We start from the raw sequence: 15728 nt of genomic DNA on the forward strand, positions 1-15728 counted from the left end.
TCTTTGAGGGGGAGGTAGAAGATACATTATGTCTTTCATCAAGGTAATTTTGTTGGCTACTTCCCTACCTCACTTAGCCTTCAGGCTCCATGTCTTAGACATTTTAGGGAGTTTGTGCTGGAACTCCAGCTGCAGCAGACTACTGCCCCTATATTGTCTCATTTTATTCAGGGCCACCATGTGCAAGTAACCGCAAATGACATCAGTGGAGTATTTTACACCCCAAAGTTATGTTAAGGAAATTAATTTTCAAAGGCTGATGGTTTCCTGTCTTCCTGAAAACCTGAGAATTATGCAAATGAACTGAGTCACAGTATGTTAGGCTTGATTTGGGAAGTACAAGGTGAAAATCTTCACCATTTTTTTGCACTAGGACTGCCTCAGTGCAGCTCTCATTGTCTCTGGTGGCAGCAAGAAGAGAGTCATGGCGCTCTGGTACTTGTCTGTCCATTGTGTCTCTGGTGCACGTTTCTCATTTCTTATCAAACTGTGCCATTGTTCTCCTGTTGTCTTACATGGTAGCAACAAGGGGTAACTTAATTACCTCTCTCACTATAATTAACAATGTAGACATTAGGGAGTTTGTTTCTGTTGGTCTAGTCACGTTTAGCTGTCATACCATAGGTATGCTGTGAGCTCTGCAAATGAGTTGTCTGAAGACCGGATTGCCTGGGTAGATGTTTGGCATCAAATCCATATTGAGGACATAAAGCTCACAAAATGTTGCTTGTGTCTTTGAAAATGTGACTCTGTCATGTAATTTCATATAGAAAGAAGACGCTGAATCGATTATTTCTTTGTCTGTGCTGTTCTCAACAGGGACATATATTAATAAATAGTTTAAACTATTCTATGCTTTGTGATCACAGACACAATGAAATTCTTGGGAGTAGATATGGTAGCATGAGATGTTGGGTTCTGTAAGAGTATTTTTAAAAAGAGCAGTGGTAAGGTAGTTTGGATGTCTTGGTATAAAAGTGCAACTTTAACCTTTCGCAGTTTTATTATTTTGCTAATGTTCAGGGGGTTATCTTAAAATTCTATGTAAAATTCATACTTTTGAAGATCAGACATAAAATACATAATTCCTTCTAATAGTAGTATTACATCAGACAATGTTGAGTTGAATGATGTCAATGTTTAAAAAGAATATGAAAATATTGAAACTCTTCCACTGTAAGGAGTTTTCCCTATTTACTGATAGGTTGAAAAATACTGAGTTTTGGTAGATTTTGCATATTGCAAGAAACTTCCAAAATTCAAAGCAGCAGCACTGTCATAGTTTGTTGTATAATTAAAGGTCACCTTCAGTCTCCAGAAATGCAGATGCAGCTGATTACAACAGGAGTTCATGGAGATCTGAGTAGAAACTTGGGCCTGCAGTCCTTGATCTTCTCTGATATTTAGTCTTGGTGTTTACAGATAGAGAAATTTCGCAGGCAGTTGTTATTTGAAAAAGAAAAGATAAAGGAAATCTCTGGAGGGAAAATGCTAAAGATACGTTGACATCACTAGCAGCAGTTCAATGTATCACAAAGTTGTGAAATATGAGCTTCTATGTAAAAAGGCTGTGCTTTTTCAGCTAAAGAAGAGTTTATGTTTAATAGTTATATTAAAAACCAGAACTAACATGAACATGTTAAGGTTGAAAATTAAATTAGAAAACCTTGGTAGTTCACATTTTTGTGGGCTGTTTTGGTCAAGTGTATTGTTGACATTATGTCAAAGCAATATTTTTACATGAACCTATATGGTCTGGGTCTATATGAACCCCAGGATTCAAAGCATGCACTGTTAACAGTTTTTCACTGACAGAATTCATGTTGCAGCACGATATTTCTGTTCTTTATGAACAGAAATAGCAATTTGAAGCAAAGATTAAAGGCACTTCTGGTTGTTTTAGCCAAGCTGAAAGAAATGGAATGATGTAAACAATGAAATAATAGCCATGCTTTTTCCTTAGTATTCATATAATAATCCCTGAATCAGGCAATCCCTGAATCTAATTCCCTTATTGTGCTTTCCAGAAACTGTTCTTGAGGTTCATATGGTGGATCTCTTTCAAGTCGATAATCCATGTAATTCAAAAACTTCTTATACTCTTTTAAAGTATAATTTCATTCTGACAATTAATTATACTTCTAATTGACTCAGTCATTAATCATAATTTGTATCCTGTGCAGTATGATGGTGAACAAGGTCATGTATACTACCATCATAACTCCTCTTAGGATCAAATTCAAAAGGCTCCATTGTGTTAATTACTATTTATTACAATAGCTTGTAGGGAAAAAAACATGTATTTTGAGAATACTATTGACTATTTACTACACAGCTTATGGGAAATGAGATTTAGATTCTTTTGTTGCTGCCATTTTGGAGTTCTTGTCAGTCAAGTTTGCAGGACTGAACAACAATAAAGTCACAATTGGTTACAGTTACTGACAGTGAATTTTATACAATGTATTCATCTATTTAAGAGTAATGCTTTCATACTTACTACTGACAAGGAATAGAAATACAAATAAAAAGAAATGCAAAAAAATTAATACAAATAAACTTTTCTTATAATATTAACAAATTGGGTTTTTTTTCTTAGAAATACATACTAACTTCCTGACATGTCAGATCCCTTACCCTCAATTATAATGCTATATTAGTATTGAATTTTGTATTAAATTTTCTGTTTATTGGGAAATGTCAGAAATGTGTATCAGTGCCAATGAGCTAGTGGGAAGAAGTGGTTCAGCTACTGAATTTCCTCAGTAGCAGGTGTGTGTAATTTACACCCCACAGACTAACAGAAAGGTGGAATTTTGGCAGCCTAGCTTAAGGAAGAATACTCTATCTTTTTATATCCTGGTAGAAGGTTTTGGTTAAAGACCACAGCCTTTTCCTTCAAGCATTTCTTCTATTGGAGGAGACCAGAGTAGCTGAGGTCATTCGGCATTCAGTTCATGAGCTGAAAACTGGCAGGACTGCATTCTAAACCTGCACGGCAGGATGGAGGAGAGACACCAGGCAGGAGCTGGCCAGGGGTTCAGGAGGAGCTTTCGAGGAGGAGCCTTAGGGCATTTAGGGGAAGAATTTCCTATGCTTGAGATGATGCACTGTCATTTAGAGCAGCGGGGGGAGGTCCCTCCCGGGGCTGTGTTCTGGGCTCAGCCCCTACTCCCCCCTAAAGAGTCTGGCAGCAATTCCCGTTGCTTTATCGGAAGGACAAGATGAGGTTTGGGCATGGCTCCCACTTCTATCTTATTTCACGTCTGAAGTCACTTCAACTTCCTGTAAGAAAAACTGTAAGATGTTCAGCCCTGCCACAGGAGCACTGGAAATTGAGTCCAAATTCCTCATTTAGCGTCTTTCTTTTCTCCCTTTGGCTGCCCTTCTTCTGCGGTAGCAGTCTTGGAGAGGAAGGAAGGCTGTGTTGGCTGCAGCCTGCCAGAGTGAGCTGTGCCTGCCAGTCTGACAAGTGCAGACTGGTCTGTCCAGAGTCTCCAAGCAACTGCCACCTCTCCTTCAGCAACCAAAACATCTGCACATCTGGGGTAGCTGCCTGCTGGCTGTGTGCATTCACAGCATTAACATTCCCTCAGCCAAAACTAATAGCAGCAGCAATAGCTGGCTAGCAGCTAATACCTAGACATTGGTGCAGCCTATCCTGAAAACTACACATGTATATGTAGAGGCATTCTGTTTGCCCAGAGGAGGCTGATTATAGTGCATAGTGTTGTAATCACATGCAGATTATTTAAAGTTGGTTTTTTAATTTACAGAGTTAATGTACTGTGAAACCATTAAGTCTGACCTCCAAAGCAAGTCTCTTATATTTAGTTTGGGGAGTTTGCTCATCTTCCCCCATACCTTCTCTTTTCCCACTCCTGGTTGTTGAATAGTTAAATTTCTAGAGTTTCTAATAGTTAAGGTGATTTTTTTTTTACTCACCTGGCTGCTCTGTATTAATGTATTCAAAATGTATTTTTTAAATTCTATTTTTTTTTTTTAATAAAAGTAAGGAAAAGGGAGCATTACAGATTTGCTAGAAAAACAATTTGATGATGCATGTACCAAATACATTACCAGGATTTCCTTGTACTCCCTATTTTAGAAAATAATTTTAATACCTCTCTATTAAATCTCATATTTAAGCAGCAGGGTGTTTTGGCAGAAGCCAACTGCCACACACTAATGAACTCTTATAATTTGCTAAATTATTTTAAATGAATGACAGTACATTTAGCTTTTTAATGACTGTACATTTAACTTCTGAACAACTTTGATCAAGTCCACTTTTAGTCAGACTGCCTGCTGTGCTAAACTGTTAATTCCCAAACCCTACTCAGTTATTCAGAAAAATTGTTAATCAGAAACATTAAATTATTTTCTGTTTCAGAAGCACAAAGTCTACTGGAGAGTACTTGGCCAATTCATTACTTTTCTTTTACCTGCCCTCAGTGCTAAGTCTGGATGAGGCTTAATGTTTGACAGTACTTTGTGTAAAGACAACTGGAGAGCTTTCTTTTTTTAATTGGAAGATCTATTTGGCCAGGTGTTGTCTTTCCAAAGAACACCTATGTTTTTTCCCAATTATATAAGCTGCTACAGTTACAAAACTTGAGCTAAAACTTGGTTCATTTTTTCAGTTCCTGGTTGGATTCTGTACATGACTTGGGTAAAGTCAAAACATGAGACAAATTATTCCTGCTTCCTTTTGTACTGTGAAGTCACACCATTTGTTGAGCCTGATAGAAAGAGCTAAGCTGAAGTATTCCTTTTCTCTTGTGGATCAGAGTACAGCTGCGAAAATGAAGACTCCCACAGAGCTTTTCTTTTTCAAGGGAATATGCATTTCTATTCTCTCCTGCTACCCAGTCTCCCCCAGGAATTTGATATTTAATGCCTAAGATGTGCAATGGATTTTTTTCTTCTTTGCTACACATTTTATTTGTTCACCTTTTACTTATGCACATCTGTATCCAAAATGTGTGTGCTTATACATGCTACGCAACCTCAGGTTTTGCCTTGGACTCAATTACCATCAATCTCAGGCTAAAAAATACCAAGAGGCAACAGCCCAGTTTATAAGGTTTTTGTGAAACTATGATAACAATAACTAAGGAAATTATTATTTTAAACTATAACCCTGCTAATCTCTCTTTAGATCTTCTATCTTCAGATATATCTTTTAATTACTTTTCCACTCCTACAGCAGCATATGGTTCCATCAGAAATCTCTGTTGGTCTTGAGCAGAGTTCTCCAAATTATCATAATATCTGTTTGCTGTATTATATGATATTTACCTTTTATCAAGTGTCTTTTTTCTAGCAGGCACTTAGATATGCATGACAAGTGTTATAGGGAAAGAATTACATTTAGCTGACTCTGTTCTCACCAAGAAATATACAAAGGTGAATCAAGACACAGATTCTTCACACAGATCTAGCAAGAATCTGCATTTGTCTTTGCAAAAATCCCTTATGTATATTTATTTAAGTCTTTAAATTTTCTAAAATGTTTCAGGTGTCACTGTGCATTACAGGTATTGTATGTGATTATCTATATCAGGAGAAGATATATACTCATTTAACAAAGATTTTAGTACTGTTTGAAGATAGGAATTATTAGCATCTTAGTAAGACAGACTGTCCTCTTTTGTTTTTCCTTGATTTTATAGGGAAATATGTTTACAACTAAACATGGTGACATGACAATCATTCAGAAGAGGAGAGGCTATTTAGCCTAATTGTGGTTTTTTGTTTGCCAGTGGCCTAGTCTCCAAGTAGCTTCAGTTCTGAGCTCCCCACTGTGTGTGTATGCCCTATGGTTAAAACCACACCTTGCAAAAGCATGATGTGCATGTGGAAATCACATTAGAAAGCCACACAGAATCAACAGTTGGCTTCAAAGAGCCTTCCTGTCTCTTCCAGTAAAATTTCTGCTTTTGTAGCACATCCCAACTGTTCATTGAAGTTACAGGATAAACCTGAAACTTTTGCAATAAAAGTCAGCTTTACAAAATCCTCCAAAAAGGTGTCACCAGTTTCTTGCATTTATTTGCATTTACATTCTCTAAAATACTTAAATGTAGTGCCCTAAAAGAAAAAAAAAAAAACCCTGAGTAGTCAAAAAGACAACCACGCAGTGATAAACATGGCCTAAGCAGATGTGATTTCATTTTTATGAGCTGGAAAATCTGAAAGGTAGGTAAGGCCTGCCAGGTCCCACATGGTGAAAGCACCTCTGTACAATATTATAATTGCCCTGGTGAAAGACAGAAGTTTTATAAACCCCCTGGGGGAGTTCATATCTGGACCAAGTCTTGTGTTAGCTCTTACCAGAATGGCTGTGAATAAACACGCTGAGCTTTCCCCTCTTGCCATGCCTCCAGGCAGCTCCTGGTGGCTCAGCAGCATGTGCCCTGTGTCTGCAGATGGCCTTTGTGCCTGCTCTGGAGCTGCTCCCCTAGGTGTGCCAACCTGCTCCTTGGGAAGCCCCAGAGTCTCCTCCTGGGGTAGGGAAGAGCATATGGTGAGACATATGGTCCCCATGAGGCCTCCTTATGTCCTGGTTGTGTCAGTGGCTGGGTGTGAGACTGAAGGCCAAGTGTCAGAGACATCTCTGTGTCACAGCAACACCATCCTGTCAAGTGTTGCTCTGCCTATGAGAGCAAATGTGGAAAACATACCAAAATCCAAATTCCCTCCTGTTGTCTGCCTTAGGAAAGAGAAGCCATTTAAAATTGTTATGTCCATGAAGATAAAATACCAGAGGTCTTTAGTTTTAAAGCTTCACAATGGAGTTTTCATGAGGGGAAAAGTGAGGGATTTGGTTTCCCTGGAAGTCTGTGGAATAAGAGACCCATTGAGTTTGTGTGAAGATAGCAGCCTAATTTAGAAAACCAAAAAGCACAGCTATGTGGGAGTATAAGCCCTGTTGAAAGAAGAGGGACTCACAAAAGTTACCAACAAGATACAGCACACAGCATGCACAGAACACCTCTTATTCCTGCCGTTCCCACTTCAGCATTCATAGATTTATTTTGGATTTTTGTTGCATTTAAATTAATCCTGAAGAACTTTTCTCAGTGACATTGTTCCCAGTGGGTCATCTAGTGTTTCCCCCAGTTGTCTCCACAGGGTTGCCCCATGTGCCACTGGGTGGTTCTCTGCTATCTCCCATTCATGGGGAGGAATGACAGGCAAAATTAGCATCCAGAGGGGAAGGAAATTTTCTTGGCCTGTATTTATTTAACTCATCGTGTATGCCAGACCATCATTTGACCCCTAAATACAATGATTGAATTGAATGGGTTTGTTTGTTTTAAATAAACTGCTGGAAGTCAGGAGGAGCCACGTGTATCAATTCAGTATGTTAAATCTTAGCCATTATACAAATACAAATTCTGGATGAGTTAACTTTAATAGAGGTTAAAATAATGAATGGATTTTTTTATGATCTGAAGCTGCAGTCCACCTCTTCCACTCAATGGAGATGTCATTCCTCTTAAAACACTCCAGATTTTCTTTCTGAATGTGTCCCTTAAGAAAAGTTGTTCTGAAGGTGCTGAGTTAATTCAAGATTGCCAGCATTTCAGCTTGACAGTTTCAGTGGGGCATATAGATCTCTAAACAGCAAAGAAATAAATGGAAATCTTGGGTTAATTTAGTTCTTGGATTGGCATAATTTCCTTTTTCTAAAATTCTGTTGATGAAATTTTAAATCACTTCAAAAATACCTGGTGATTGGTTGTGCTACTGTTCCTCAGTTTAAAGAGAAAACATGGAGAGCTGGTTTGCTACCTCTGACAATACACTACAATTTTGGAAAGAATCCCATGCAAAAAAACCTCTACTCATTAAATTTACATTCTCTAAACTCTGAACATTATGTGCAAGTTTGTTTTATTGTTACCCTATTTCTAAGCAGTTTGGCTACAGTGCTTTATTGCCTAACATACAAGTGAAAATTCTAAGCATGTGCCTATTTTTATTTTTTTCTTTATATTTTATGCACTACAAAAGCTTAATACTTAATTAAAGCTTTAAACTTTAATTTAGTTCTTCCAGTGTTTGCAGTACAACTTTGATTTTTAAAAAATCTACAAATGTAATAAAACAATCAATCAGTCATAAACAAAGGTCTTAGTCCTTATTGTTTTCTGTCCCATGGAAGATGGTAAGTTACACTTCATGTATGATAAATCATCTCTATCTGTTTTTTTTCTTTACATAGATGCAGATGTCAAACCATTTACTCCTGAGAAAACCAAGGAAATTGTGATGTCTCTACAGCAACCTGCAGTCTTCTGTAACATGGCTGGCAACTGGCCAGCCCTGCACTGGAATGTGAAATACCTTTCTGCTGTGTTGGAGGGAAAGACAATCCAGTTTAGGCTGGGCCTGAAGACAGTGGATTTAGGTGAGAATGAAGTGGACAGGCATTAATGTCACAAGCCTCTTTTCCAGGTCCTGCAATTATCTGCTTTTTCATTATACCTGTTCTTTCTCTCATGTATTGCTTTTCATTGCAGGCCTTTTTTTTAGGAATGGGATTTGGCCCCAGAACTCTCCCTTCTCTTTCTCATGTGTTTTTCCTTAGTAGGAGGTCTGGTGGGTAACACCAGCATTTAAGAACCAAGTCTCTCAGTGTTCCTTCCTTGCGCTGTAGTGTGTGTTTGGTCCCAGTCTTACACATGGTCAGATTGTTCACACAAGCTGAGCTTCCATATCCATAGCCTGACTGTGTAAAGGAATCTGTTAAATAATTAGCCAGACTTGGGGTATTGATCTGTTAGGTGGTAATTCTCACCTTCCTCCAGAGGTTTTTAAGACTTAGGTGATTTTCAGTACTTTAAGGTCCTGTGATGAAAGACATGATAGAAGTATAAAGCATTAAGAAAATCATTTGACACCAGTGCAATAATTTCACTGCTAACCCTCCAAATTCACTCTTAGATCTTGGAATATGCCATGGGAGAAAGACAATTTTCTGACTGGATTTTAAATACCACAACTTCATCTCTGTCTGTAGGCACACAGTAGTGTGTCCATGGACAGACTGAGTTTCATTCCCATGGAGGGAAGATAGAAGAAACATGTTCCATCTGCTATCTACTTGAAAGGATCTGCACTGCTTTATCCCTGCCCTTTACATCCTTTGCCCTCCCAACAACATACCAAAATACATTTTGCCATGCACTTTCTCCCTTCTGCCTATAAAGTATCTTGACTACCTTTAGAATTTCTTTAACCCTTAGGCCAGAAAAATCCACTTTAAAAATACTTAATATGTCATGGTCTTTTAGACCCCACACAACTATTCTTTCTGTAGTCTTCTAACCTTTTTCAGTTGGACTTCCTCTTTCTTGGAATGTAGAGTCTGCAAAAAGAATCCAGATGAGGGTCTGCCAGTTCTAGTGAAAGTGGATTACATCATACTGTCTTACTTAACACTGTGAAATTTGCTTTCTTCACAGCATCATGACCATGTTATTTCATGTTCAATTTTTGCAAGAGAAGTGATGAAAAAGAAGTGTTAGAGGGAAAATGCTTGGCTTGTTAGGATTTCAAAGCATTTTACCAGCCTGGATTAATGATTTCTGTGCCATTCCTGGGGGGAACAGATATTATTTACTCGCTTTCTGCAGATGGGAAAACTGAGGTGTAGAATTAAATCCTTGGTACACATCTTCATTGCAATATCTCTGTAGTTCAGTGAGGTACCACCTAATTCTTCCACTAAGTGTGAAATGCATCCCATTGCCAATAGAGAAGGTGAAGCGCATATATATATATATATATATATATATATATATATATATATATATATATATGACATTTTCCTTGTTCCCTATATACCTTGTTACCTTACACCTCATTAATATATCTGAGTTGTAACACACAAGGCCTTCCAGAAAAAAAAGTAGTTTTGGTCCTACTCTCCATTAATTAGTAGGCACTTTTTGAGAGCCAGATGGATGTTCCAACTGGCAGAGTTTCTGATTGGACTGGTGGAGTGTTATGTAGCTAAGTCACAGATTGATGTTACCAACTGAGTAGATAAGAGTCATCACTTAACAATAACTTGTAGTCACTAGAGATACAGAATGGATTTAAATTGGAATTTACATCTTGGAGCATCTAACTGCATTTCACTTTTTCCTAAAGCCATTTATCCCTGTGCAGCAATCAGTTTGTCTCCAGGCACCTCCATTACGTGGTAATGTTGGTTGGAATTGTCTTCAAGGAGATTGGTACAGCCTTCAGGGGTTATATTGTAACTGAATGAGACCTGTGATGCCATAAAAAATTTTCAATATAAGAATATATTAGTGAAGCCATTATCCAAGCCATCTTGCAGTCTGAAATAATGTAATACCTTCCATGTGCCACTGTCATTTGGAAGGTGGTTGATCTCACTATTGCATACTTAAAACTACTTTTAATGAGGGCCTCTCTTTCTTATTGTTCCTGCTAACTTTCCTGGGTGAAACAGAGCCAGTCATCTGCTCAGAGGGAGAACAGAATTTTTATTTTAGAATACAACTAAAATTGCATTGATCTCTCTCTCAATATTCCTTCCATATCCACAAGAGGTTTATTGCCTTAAGACTAGGTGGGACCACTACTGCTATGGAATTGGAAATGCAGAAGAAAAAATTCACTCTCCTGCTTAAAGGCACATTCTAGTGACACTCTGAAATGGCAGCTTCAGAGTTTCTGAGGTTATTTAAGTGAGGTTCATCTGGAAAACTCAAAATTCATGGAGATCTCTTACTGCAGCAACTCCTCATCTTTCTTTAGTGCCACATCTGCATCTGGATGGGTTTCCCAAGCTGAAGATTCCTTAATGTACAAGAGTGAGAATTGCAAATGGGGCAACTTCGTGAGAGTTGCAAGGATTTTATATTTGCTTTTCTTACTAGTTTGTAACTTCCTGAAGCATATCAACGTGGATGGCACATTCAAAACATGGAAAAAATGTGAGAGCTAGCAGTATTATTTGTGTACATTATTTGTACCTGTGTGTTTGATAGTATTCTGTCTGATTATACAGGTTAAACAGTTTATGTCCATAAGAGAGGAAAAAACCTACAGTCAGAGGACTAAGCATTGACAAAACATACCTTCAAAGAGAGTACCAGAGTTCATTACAAGAACAGTGAAGATGCTATTAATCAGGAAATCCCTACCCATCTGGTTCCAGCCACACTAAAAGATTTATTCTTCTGATGTGGGATAAGGGATGGGCCAAAGCTTCAGAAGTTTTGCTTCTTACAGAGAAAATGTGGCATTACAGCCATTGTGTCTGAGGGCTACCTGGAGCACACCAGCACAAAGTAAGAAGAAAACTTACACAGAACTGACTTCTGTATGCAGCCATTTCTTGCTTTGACCGTTTTTGGTGGTTGCATAGTAAAATGAATCAACAATGAGTTTACTGTGAAGAAGCTGGAGAGAACAAGAAGCTGTCATGCTAATCAGTTTCTGAGTCACAGGATCTCTGGAGGATGTTTCTCTCACTGATGCTGGATAGAGCTGATGCTGTCAGATGTGCAGTTGGATAGAAAAGGGCTGCAACTTGACCATCTTGCCAAGAGGTTTTATCACTAAGGATGGCAAAAGAATTCAGATCTCTGATGTTTGATATAGAGGGAGACTGCAAAGGTGGCTGCAGAATCAGTAGCTGAATAGAAGGCTGAAAATACAGTACAAATACTGTACACTGATTAAATGTTGCATAAAGCTGAGATCTGAAGTGGTTATTGGAGTTGGATGTGCATGGCCAGGTTTTTTTGTTTGTGAGTACGCCTGTGCTTTGTTAAAGCATGAAGTGGCTATTTCTTGCTTAGATTATCTGTTTAATTCCCCAGCAGCTGTGAATAGGGGTTTGGTTTTCTTTAAAGAAATTGAGAAGATATTTCACTTGCATTCTTAATGGAGCTTTAGGTGTTTTCTAAGGCTATTGTACCTTTTTTTTTTCCTACATTTTCCTTAGTACACATTGCAAACACTCTGAGAAGAACAGATGTTGGCAACTGTCAGAACCAGACCTTAACTAAGGAGAAGAGCTGCTTCTCTAAAACCCACCTTTTCCTTCTCTCCTTCCCTCCAATTTCAATCTGTGGTATTAGGGGAAAGAGGAGGACTGTTATGCCTTGAGGTACCATGTCATCAGACAGAACTGGCAGCCTACTTTAGACTTGCATGGCTTAATCTGCAATTTGTCAATTACAAAACACCCTCAGCTTTAAATCATTACGTATTAGCAAACTGGTTAACAATGTTCTTGGTTTCTGTTGCTCATTGCTAACATTTTCACCCTTGTTGCACCCTACAACCTACAAACCCATCTAAGCAAACTGTCTAGATTGCCCAAATAATGGTTTTTATTACTATTTTTTTTCCATAAGCACTCACACCTTGGTACTGAATAAGGTATAAATCAAACCAAGAACCCTGGCCTGAGGAGATTGTATTCTACAAGATAGTCTTGCCTTTCATAGTTTGATTTTTTTTTAATGAAACTGAGAGTGAAATATGCTGTGAGGTAGAAAGAGCATATTTCTTGCCTTTAAAACATTTGCTTCTGAGTTAGCTTGGAAAATAGGCAGTGCTCTAAGAGTGTCATGAAGTGAAAAAGTGTCCTCTTTTTTCTCATGAAAGTAATACAGATATTAAGGCACCCTCAGTAGTGCTTGTATCTTTTGTCTAATCTTTCTGTCAGACCACCTTTTAGTAAAATGATAAACATTGCATTAAAACCTGGATATCAGGAGAGGGACTGCAACACAGATAGGGGATCAAATACAGAGCGTTTTGGCTGTGATTTTGTGACTTGCAAGTGGTTTATATGTCTTGTATGCAGTCCTTGGGTAGGGAGCCCATCCACTGACACTTTAAGGTAATGATTTGATAGTAGTGGGAAGGAAACCACTACCTATGCTACTACAATGGAAAATAATAGTGATAAAGGTTTGTAAAAGCTGTATGAGACTCTGTGAGAACTGCTGCAGTAACAAAATGAAAGTGGTAAAGAACCAAGGGCTGCTGCTGCACAGCAGTGAAAGGATCCCATTTCTGTGAAGCTCTATGCAAGTTACACAAGATTAAATTGCAGCTCTGTCATTGTCATTCATGCAGGCTGCAGTAATTTTTCCCCAGTAGTAGTTATAGTAAAGTAATATTTTTTTAAACTGGATAAGTCTCTTTGAAGATGGCACACTTAGTGGCAGCAGGAAATGAAGATCTCTGAATAACTGCAATTAAAATATACTGTGATGTGGGTTACCTTCCAGGCCCTCCAAGTGACCTGACCTTGAGCTGAAAGGCTGTATCAGTCAGCCTGACCAAAGCATGCTGGGAGCAAAACCCTGCTGGTAAACACATTCTGTGTCTGCCAAGGAACACTGCAATATGCTTTTGTCAGTCCCAAATGAAAAATAAGGGCACACAGCATTTAAAATGGATCATTGGCAGAATATGTGTGGTTCCATACCTCACTTTCTATGCATGACCACACTGGTTTGGTCATTGCTTTAGGGAAAGGGTAAGATGAACAAGCCCATCTGCATAAATCTATGCAGGCAAAATAAAGGATACAGAAATAGTTGTTGTGCACATTTGCAACTCACACTTAGGAAGGTAGATGAAGCAAAGTTGTTTAGTGAACTTGGGTGTGTTATTGAGTTCCTGTGCTGAAGAACAACACTAACTATTGGCCTGCTTTTGTCTCAAAGCAAGTTCAAGGTAACAGCCATTCAATTAAACCTTAATGAAAAAGCAATAGTCTCAGACTTTACTTATGAGTAAGGTCATGAGAACCATTTTATTGACCAGAGTCAAGCTACCTAGTCAGATTTGTATCTGATGTTCCATTTAACCACAACTGAAAGAACCTGTATTATTTTTACTGGTTCTATGCTCAATGCTCATTTAATATTTGATTTTTTCTTTTGTTGCTCTAGTTCCCCAGTTTGAAACCAGTTGTAGCTATGTGAAAGCTACACTTGAGGAGTTTTTGGCTTGGAGTTGTGGGCAGCCTTCTTGTCTCTCTGGACCATTCAGTTGTTACGATTACTCCAAATACTGGGCTTATGCTGACTACAAGTACATTGCCAGGATATTTGAAGACAAGCCAGAAATTTTCCAGGTAAAACATTATTATTATCTCTTCCTAGCTGAACCATTGCCAATTATCTAATGTAGCTTCTGAAATCTCTACTGCTATCTCTCTCTGCTCCTTTGGCCACTTATTTTAAAATTCTGAAATAAAAGGTATTAGCTCTCAGGCTAACTAAAATCTGCCAAATGGCAGCCATGAAAATTCTGGGTCTCCTTATAAATTTAGAAACACCACCCCAAGTGACAAAAAATAATTACCAGCCTGGCATCACTCTCTTCCCATTTAGGCCAGATCCACCTTACACCCAAATGGTACCCAAATTAATAGCTCCACTCAGGAGGGAGGATTGATGGCATGTATTTCATTGTAGTAACAAGGCTGTAACATGGCTTTGCTCCATGTTTTGCCTTGTGGCTCATTTTCTTAAGTAGCTCAGATCTTTCCCTTAATACAATTAGATTAACTGTTTGTGAGGAGGAGAGATTCTGTGGAGGCAGTAAAATACAGGAAGTAACCTGTCCATGGAAGTATGTAATTACCATACACAGTAGGCCAACTACCCAAGGTATTGCCTTTTATTTTCTCTGTGCCTATCTCCTATTTCAATGTCTTGCTTCATCTACATTTCTGCTACATCTCCTTGCAAATTGTAAGAGGGCAAAATTAAGGACAGCTATACAAAAGGTGTGCTTCTTCAAAAGATATAAAGAGTAAGTAAAGGCTTATTCACTTCTATACTTTGAAAGGTGAAAATGGAATCATAATTCCCTGTAAAATCACTGTATCACTGGGGTGACAATGGGTATGAACTGATGAGCTCTCTCAAATTAATTATTTCCTCAGAAAGCATTTCTCATGCTCCTCATATGTATTTTATTCTTTTGTAAAATTGGTGTTTTTCAGTGATCAGTCTTTTTTCAGACTTTCAGACTTTTCAGATTTTCCTTTCAGTCAGAAGGTAAGGATTGGTCACAGAGATCATCTTACCTTTCTTTCCCCCTTCCCTTCCTGAGCACACTGAAACATAACCAGGATCACATAACCTTGGGCTGGTTTGTGTTATCTGAACTAAACTGGGAGCTCCAGGGATGTTTCAGGCTTCTCCAGATCTTTGCACAACTTTCTCTGTGGTCCTGTCTTGGTCTTCTTTTTTTCTGCTTCCACAGACAGCATTTCCATGTGTCTTCCAGCACATGCCAATAGCAGCTCAGAAGTCCTGAATATCCTACTGCTTCCTTCACACTTGAAGGAAACAACCATTTTTCTGCCTCTTTCTTTTCCTTGCCCCCATTCAAGATCTAAGTTGAGGCTCCAGGAGTCTGTGCAGGTGCCATGCCACAACCTGATCACCTGACCTAACACACAACAGATTGTTCTACAGTTTTAGAACAGACACACGTAGTGGCTATGCCATGGATTTTTTTGAAAAGCAGAATCTGGGAAGGAAAGAACTGGTGGTGTTATGCAAGCAAATATGGTGTATGTCATCTGCCATTTTCACAGGCATGGGAGAGAAATGCATTCATCAGTTCCACACTCATACGGCTTTTGAAACACTGCTATACAATTTATACCAGCCAAAGGAGTTCTTTGTAGAAATTCT

General features: G+C 38.4%; 1 protein-coding gene across 1 annotated transcript in view; it reads left to right on the forward strand.

Annotated features, from left to right (window-relative positions):
* HSPBAP1 (HSPB1 associated protein 1) overlaps window positions 1-15728 on the forward strand; it is a 34470-nt gene continuing 18742 nt past the window's right edge. The window contains 4 exon segments of the mRNA XM_050977014.1: window positions 1-531; window positions 5541-5545; window positions 8234-8419; window positions 13968-14152. Coding sequence (XP_050832971.1) covers window positions 425-531; window positions 5541-5545; window positions 8234-8419; window positions 13968-14152 — 483 coding nt within the window. The 5' untranslated portion in view covers window positions 1-424.

This window comes from Serinus canaria, chromosome 7 (assembly GCF_022539315.1).
Source record: "Serinus canaria isolate serCan28SL12 chromosome 7, serCan2020, whole genome shotgun sequence".
Classification (NCBI taxonomy): Eukaryota; Metazoa; Chordata; class Aves; order Passeriformes; family Fringillidae; genus Serinus; species Serinus canaria.